At 44.4% G+C, this 8,162-nt stretch overlaps 1 protein-coding gene across 1 annotated transcript in view; it reads left to right on the top strand.

Annotated features, from left to right (window-relative positions):
- The first annotated feature begins 896 nt into the window (after nucleotides 1-896).
- cacna1ib (calcium voltage-gated channel subunit alpha1 Ib) overlaps nucleotides 897-8,162 on the top strand; it is a 72,544-nt gene continuing 65,278 nt past the window's right edge. The window contains 2 exon segments of the mRNA XM_077016057.1: nucleotides 897-1,606; nucleotides 4,094-4,227. Of these exon segments, the coding sequence (XP_076872172.1) occupies nucleotides 1,514-1,606; nucleotides 4,094-4,227 (227 nt within the window). The 5' untranslated portion in view covers nucleotides 897-1,513.

The raw sequence follows: 8,162 nt of genomic DNA, 5'->3' as shown, positions 1-8,162 counted from the left end.
GTGTGTGTGTGTTCATGTGTGTGTCCACAGACATTTGTGTGCAGTAGTTTTGAAAAGAATGCGTACCGCTGTTGAGACGTAATTAAATAGCAGTTGATTTGGCCGGGTTTATTTACCTCCAGGCTACGACTGCCGTTCTGCTGAGGGAACACAGCTCAGAAGGTTCTGGAGTAATCCGGAGAGAATGATTCCACCTCGTGCACCGGTGAACTCTTTGTGGTTTCCCTCCTCACTCGCCTGTTCTCTTCTGTGTGTTTATTTCATCTCTCACACTCCTCCACTCTCTCCCTCCTCTGCCAGCCCTCTCATCTTTTTGTCCCCTTCATTTCTGTCCTTCCTAGTTTTTAATACACACAGAGAAAAGAGAGAATTCATTTTTCTTTAATTGGCTGATGTGTGCAAAGGCGTGACGAAGCTCGTGATTTACCCAGTCAAGAGTTCTGATATTTTGTTAGCATTTTTCAAGCATTTTCACTTTCTTTCTCTCTCTCTCTCTCTCTCTCTCTCTCTCTCTCTTTCTCTCCCCCCATTGGTAAGCTCCTCACTCCTTCCTGCTGTCTTGTTTAAAAAGCCGCAAGAGGACTTTGGATTCCTGATTCAGTTTCAAAGTGAAGCAGACACGTTACTGTCCTGTAGTTGTCTGCGCATGTACGTGTATTGCACCTCAGAATTCACTCCCCCAGTATGTCAATTGCGCATAGGGTGACATTTGCATTGCTCAAAAGTAGCTTTGTGTTTGCTACAAGAATTTTTATATGCCTGAGTGAAAATACGTCATATCTAATACATCATCGTATCTAATTGAAGTTTTTTTTTTCTCTTTAGTATGTTTTGCTTTCGTTAAACTTTACTAGTGCACAATTCTATTATCTCTGTCTGCAGTGGCAGGATTTCATGTTGTCCTGTTGATGTTGCATGGTGGGCGGGGCCTATTAGGATACCTGACACCTGAGGGTCGTTTATCTGTATATTTGTCTGGTTTTGGTTATTTTATCATTCATTTGGATTACTTCAAAGGTTTTTAGTTTGTGCACTTTATCCATGAAATCCTCCCCGTTTCCTGAGACTGGCGTGATCACTTCCGTTTTTATTTACACTCCTCGCCCGTCACATATGTCATTGTAGATCATGGCATATGAAAGTTCTGCTATAATGCAAAAATTAGGTCTCTTTTCTGCCGTGAGCATTTTCTTTTTTAGTCGCGAGCATTGTAACATCGGTGAGAGCCTGAACATTTTTGAAGGAGAACGGTAGTTTCTGTCCTCGCTACGCAACTACAAAACATCCCTCTGCCAGAAAGATGGGGTGACGGAAGCTAACTTATCGTGCAAAGCAGTCATTACTCCGACCACGGTCTGAACGGAACCAAAGGTGAAATTTAAAAAAGGACTAAAATTATTTTGTGAATGTATGTGAATGTGAGTGTGTTCTGGAAGAAACGAAAATAGACTAGAACCAAGCTGATGTGTGTTTGTCCTTAACCGGGAGCTGCACGTGGTTCGAGAGGGTGAGCATGATGGTTATCCTGCTGAACTGCGTGACCCTGGGCATGTACCAACCCTGCGAGAACATCGACTGCTCCTCACAACGCTGCCAGGTGCTACAGGTGAGGACTCTCTCACGCCTGTTTCCACGTGCTCACTCACTAAGCTCACAGAAGCACTATTCATTACGCTGTATTCATCACACACGGGTCCTTGAGTGTCGCCTTTGTCACGGTGAATGTTGTTCCATTACTTGTGGGTGAAGCCATGATCTCTTAATGAATACTGTTTTCCTCAGCAGTGTTTGTCCCTGAGATACTCAAATACATTCCCATTAACACACATTCACAAACACGCTTGTGTAATTCTCTCTTTACTGGGTTTCCTATTATCGTAGGTAATTCATCCAATACCTACATCTTAATGTTACGATCCACCGTTTATTTTGTACAGTAAGCATGATTTCTGCAAAGAGTATATATAAAGAAGTGCACACATGCATACACACTCTCTTTCTGACTCACACACACACTGTCTCTCCTTTCATGTCTTCTGGATCTGAAGCGTTTGCCATACGGCCGAATCCCAGACAGTGAAATCCTCACTTCTCAGTTAACACCTACGGCATTTATTTAAGTCCAGCTGGACCCAAATAAACACTGGAGGTATTAATTCAGCGCTGATGTTGCACGTGCTATGGGGCGACTCTGTCATGACGCAGTAAAGCATCCAGATGTCCTCCTCCGGCGTGCCGTAGAGAAACGTGGCACGCATGTTGGCCTCCTCCTCCAGGCCCCCTTACTTCTGTCCTCATTAGGTTCTGGCAGGCCCGTGCGGGTTGGAGAGGGTCAGAGCATCACTCCAGAGGCTACGACTGCTACGGACCGGCCCGGCTTGTTCAGCAGAGCTGACCCCTACATTCAGAACCTGGTGTCTGGACTGCTGATCCCTCCATTCAGAACCTGGTGTTTGGACTACTGACCCCTCCATTCAGTACCTGTTGTCTGGACTGCTGACCCCTCCATTCAGAACCTGGTGTCTGGACTACTGACCCCTCCATTCAGAACCTGGTGTCTGGACTGCTGACCCCTCCATTCAGAACCTGTTGTCTGGACTGCTGACCCCTCCATTCAGAACCTGGTGTCTGGACTACTGACCCCTCCATTCAGAACCTGGTGTCTGGACTACTGACCCCTCCATTCAGAACCTGGTGTCTGGACTGCTGCAGCTCTGCAGGCTGCCTTTACGAACATGCTTCAATTTGGAGTATCTTTGTTTTTGGACCGCAGTTGTGTTGGACGCATAACTACACAGACTACAAACTACTATTACTACTACGACTTCTTACACACACACACACACACACACACACACACACACACACACAAAGAACAGTGTCCTCACTCTATGTCTGTCTGCTGTAGGGCTGTGTAATATTTTCACTCCCACAGGATCCCCTGCACTTCTGTAGCTGTACTGCGTACACACACACACACACACACACGCTCCTGATCTTCTATAGCTGTACTGTACTTCACACGCTCCTTGACCTAAGAGCACAATCTGTTATTCCGTTAATTCAGACACTCTTCCATATGGAGGAACAGAATACAAAAGTAGTGTAAGTTAAAAATATACGATAATGCGTAGAAATGATTATTTTAATGAATTGACCTGTGTTATATGTTCAGAGGTCAGAGGTCAGAGGTATGTAGGTGTCATGACTGGCAGAACAAAGAAATGCTCAAAGGTTTCACAGCACGACCTTTTGAACTCAGACGTCTTCATGAGAGTTTTCACCATTGGACTCACATCACATCTAATAGCTCCGCTCAATACTCAATAATAAGCTATCAATGCTATCAGCTCAGAAAAGGCACAACACTGCATGTGATTGGCCTGTAAGACTGTAACACACACACACACACACACACACACACACACACACACACACACACACACAGTGCAATTAAAAAAGGTAATAAAGTAAAAAAGGGTGTTAAACAAGCATTCAGATGCTGAAGTCAGTGGCATACTGCAGTCTCATTTGAATTTCATTAAGATTCAGTTGGCGCACCCTTTCTCTCTCTCTCTCTCTCTCTCTCTCCCACACACACACACACACACACACACACACACACACACACACACACACACACACAACTGATCCATGAATCACTTAGGTGGAATAATGCCAATTGTTTTAAAGATCAAATCAAACAATCCTTTATAAAAGACGTATGTAGCACTAGAGATGTGCTCCTCCATCTGTTAGTTTTAATGAACATATTTTACATCCATGTTGTTTGAAGCTTATCTGTGATTATATTTTAAATTAGTAAAATCAGTGTTTTTATGAGCTATCTCATAACCTCTGTGTTTTTATGAGCTATCTCATAACCTCTGTGTTTTTATGAGCTATCTCATAACCTCCGTATTTTTCTGAACTATCTCATAACCACCGTGTTTTTATGAACTATCTCATAACCACCGTGTTTTTATGAACTATCTCATAACCTCCGTATTTTTCTGAACTATCTCATAACCCCCGTGTTTTTATGAACTATCTCATAACCTCCGTGTTTTTCTGATTCCCATGGCCCATTCAGGCTTTCGACGCCATGATTTACATCTTCTTTGCGGTGGAGATGGTCGTGAAGATGATTGCCTTGGGGATCTTTGGCCGACGCTGCTACCTTGGCGACACCTGGAACAGGCTGGACTTCTTTATCGTCATGGCAGGGTGAGTGTGGGTGGAGCCATGGTGATGTATGCATGACCACTAAATCCTCCCCTGCTAGACAGCTCGACAGAACACATGCTTTAAGAGAGCAGAGAAGAGAAACTAAAAACGTGTAGTCACTTTTGTAGGGAAGAGACAAAATACAAACACACAAGACAGAAAGAAAACAGGCGAACAGTAACGATCCCGTTGGCTTCACACCGTTGTTACGTCACTCGTGCGGAAAGTTCCAGAGAGTTCCTCACACCCAGTCAGATCTCTCTCCACCCAGAGAGTTCCTCACACCCAGTCAGATCTCTCTCCACCCTGAGAGTTCCTCACAGCCAGTCAGATCTCTCTCCACCCTGCTCTCACGCCTGACTGCTGTGACTCCACGCCGTGGCAGCCGGAACCAAGTGTGACTTTTACGGAGGGTATTATTTACTCCTTTATTTATTTATTTACTTTCATGCTTTATTGTGCCCCTGGCGTCAGCAGCAGTGTGTGCGGAGGGTTCTGTTGCTGGAGTTCCCAGAATGTCTGCACCTTCTCCGGACTAAGAGGAGCGCTGGCGTGACCGTGCGGACGGTCTCCGGAGCACAAAGGAGCAGCGTGGCTCTCTGATCCCAGACCTCCCCTATGTGTGTTTTTTGTTCTCCCCGCGTTTTGGGGGGGATTTCGCTGGTACTGATGCGTGAAGCGCCGAGCGATGCCCGGTAACCTGTCTGCAGGCCATTAGAGAAAGAAATTCAGTCGTGTGACAGATGTTTATTGTTAAGACCAGGAGGTTTATTGGAAAAATCAGCTTATTCCAGAACAACACGCTGGAGAGCCGTGTGTGTGTGTAGAGTCTGTAGTGAACATGGAGAGGGTCGTGTCCTGCATGGACTCTGCCATCCACAGCATCAGAGTGGCCAGAAAGTAGAAATCTTTCAGCATTTCTCAGTGCACCTAGGGAATAATTCTGTGTGTGTGTGTGTGTGTGTGTGTGTGTGTGTGTGTGTGTGGGATTGTGTGTCCTGGTTTTAGTTGAAGTTCCAGAGATGCAGGGTCTGCATTTAAAGCAGTTAATCAGCTCACTGGCACCACACTAAGTTTCAACTCGTACAAGCTGCATCTAAATTGTGCACAACACTCTTTCTTTCTCACTGTGTGTTTGTTTGTGTGTTTTTGTTTATGTTTTGACCTTCAGCAGCTCCTGTTCTGTCTGAAGGGTGTTATGTATTTGTTAGTCCCTGAGCCCACACACATACACGTACACACACACACACACACACACACACACACACACACACACACAGTGTCAGTAACATAGCACACACATACACTATATAACACAATGCTATAGATCCCTTCTATCCTCTGTGACCCCCAAACACATTTATTTATTTAATCTTTGATGAATTACGTTTTCAAGAAACATGCTTTCTTGCCATGCACACACACACACATACACACACACACACACACACACACACACACACACACACACACACACACACACACACACACACACATACACACATACGCATACACACACACACATCTTGCCATGAAGAATAAGAAAGTGATATCTTTGACACCAGGCTTGACTTACAACACTGTCAAAGGATATCTGTCTTTTCCTTTTCACATCACTTTTCCTTTGTGAGCTCTCTTTCCCTCTCTCTCTCCATCTCTCTCTCCCCATCTCTCTCTCTCTCTCTCTCTCTCTCTCTCACTCTCTCTCACTAATCCTTCTTCTATAGAGTCTTCATATAGTGTCCTATGTTGACCTATATTAGGTTGGTGAATCAATCTTCAGGATCTATCAGTCTTGTCCAGGTGCTGAATTACAAAGGGACCCGACGTGAAGGATGTATCTAGAGACAGAGAGCCCAGCCTAAGACATCTTCCATCAGTTCACAAAACTGCTCACATCAGGTGTGTGTGTGTGTGTGTTTGTGTGTGTGTGTATTGAGGGAACTGAGCAGAAAGCTGCTATGTAAGTTGTGATTCAGTTGAAAGGGTAAAAGTCACTTTTAGGCTTGTGGTGTGTTAGATGGATTGATTGTGTGTATTTATGTGTGCATACTTTTTTGGGGTGTGTGTGTGTGTGTGTGTGTGTGTGTGTGTGTGTGTGTGTGTGTGTGTGTGTGTGTGTGTGTGTGTGTGTGTGTGTGCACATCATATACGTCTGACTATACCACATAATGTGTATCCCACATGTGTAGCAATATCCGATTCTGGGGCCAAGCACTGCAACAGACGAGGGGCTTTCACTCGTATCAGGTTTGACAGTGGCGTGTGTGTGTTCATGATCCATCTACATGTGTTCTTCAAATAATAAACAGAAAATCAATCCCACCCACCATCCACACACAAGTGATTCAAGTGAACAAGTGATTCATCGTGTGAAATCCTCTGGATCTTCCCAGGAGAGCGATTGGATCTTTCCGGCGGTATCTACCTGCCTCCTGGGACTCTGAGACTGGACGTGGAAGTCCGTCAATGTTATTCGTTCTTGTTTTGTCGTTTGTGTTGGTTCTCGTGTCGACGTTCCTGCGTGATGTAACCGTAAGACGACGTGTCCTTTACGGTTTGTGCTCCTTGCAGCTGCGCTGTTAATATGGCACAAGGTCTCTGTTGTAGCCAATCTGTGCTGCAGCCGCATTCATGATGCTTGACGGACAGTAACAGGGCACTCACGTTAGACCTGAGTTCTTGGTCGTGAGGCAGAACACTGGTGTGTCTGTCTGTCTGCCTGTCTGTCTGTCTGTCTGCCTGCCTGTCTGTCTGCCTGTCTGTCTGCCTGTCAATCAATCAATCAATCAAAGTTTATTTGTATAGCGCTTTTCACAACACATGTTGTCACAAAGCGCTTTACAGGATTTAAAAGGTTAACAATACTATGGGTCCAGAACCCTAATGAGCAAGCCAAAGGCGACAGTGGCGAGGAAAAACTCCCTATGATGGTGGGGAATAGGAAGAAACCTCGGGAGAACCAAGACTCAAAAGGGAACCCATCCTCCATTGGGCGGCCCGTTAACACACAAATTACACAAAATACAGACAAATACACAAGCCACACACAAATCACACAATCAGACTAAGTAAAGGTAAAAATGAAAGTTCTGGGTTTTGATATTGTCATTGTAAATGTCTGTTGATGAACGCCAGGCTTTCATTCCATGTCGGAGCAGCGATGCTGGTATTGTAGGCTCCGACTGCAGTGTTACTCTCCAGGTGAACCTTGGAGAAAAGATACGAGATGTAGTAAATATGTAACAAATTAATCAAAGGCCAAACTAAACAGATGAGTCTTTAATCGAGTTTTAAACATTGAGACTGTGTCTGAGTCCCGAATAGAGGCAGGAAGATAATTCCACAGTTGTGGAGCTTTAAAAGAAAAGGCTCTTCCACCTGCTGTGATCTTTTTGATCCTAGGAACAGTTAATAACCCTGCGTCCTGTGAGCGAAGTGAACGCACTGGGTTATATTGTTCAATAAGTTCACTAAGATAGTCTGGAGCTAAGCCATGCAGCGTTTTATATGTTAATAAAAGTATTTTATAGTCAATACGGAATCTAATTGGCAGCCAGTGTAATGACGATAGTACGGGACTAATGTGATCAAACTTTTTAGTTTTTGTTAAAACTCGTGCTGCTGCGTTCTGAACCAGCTGGAGTTTGTTTATCGATTTACCAGAACATCCAGCTAAGAGACTGTTGCAATAGTCTAAACGAGAGGATATGAATGCATGGATTAGTTTTTCTGCATCACTAGTATTTAATATGTTTCTAATTTTGGCAATGTTGCGCAAGTGAAAGAACGCTACCCTAGTTATATTATTAATATGTGTATTGAACGAGAGATCTGGGTCTATTGTGACGCCCAAGTTCTTTACCTCTGCGCTGGGGGTTATAGTAAAAGAATGTAGATTCAATGCTACATTATGTATCTTGTCTCTCGCAGCC

The sequence above is a fragment of the Brachyhypopomus gauderio genome, chromosome 8 (genome assembly GCF_052324685.1).
Source record: "Brachyhypopomus gauderio isolate BG-103 chromosome 8, BGAUD_0.2, whole genome shotgun sequence".
Lineage (NCBI taxonomy): Eukaryota > Metazoa > Chordata > Actinopteri > Gymnotiformes > Hypopomidae > Brachyhypopomus > Brachyhypopomus gauderio.
This window is presented reverse-complemented; position numbering and strand designations above follow the sequence as displayed.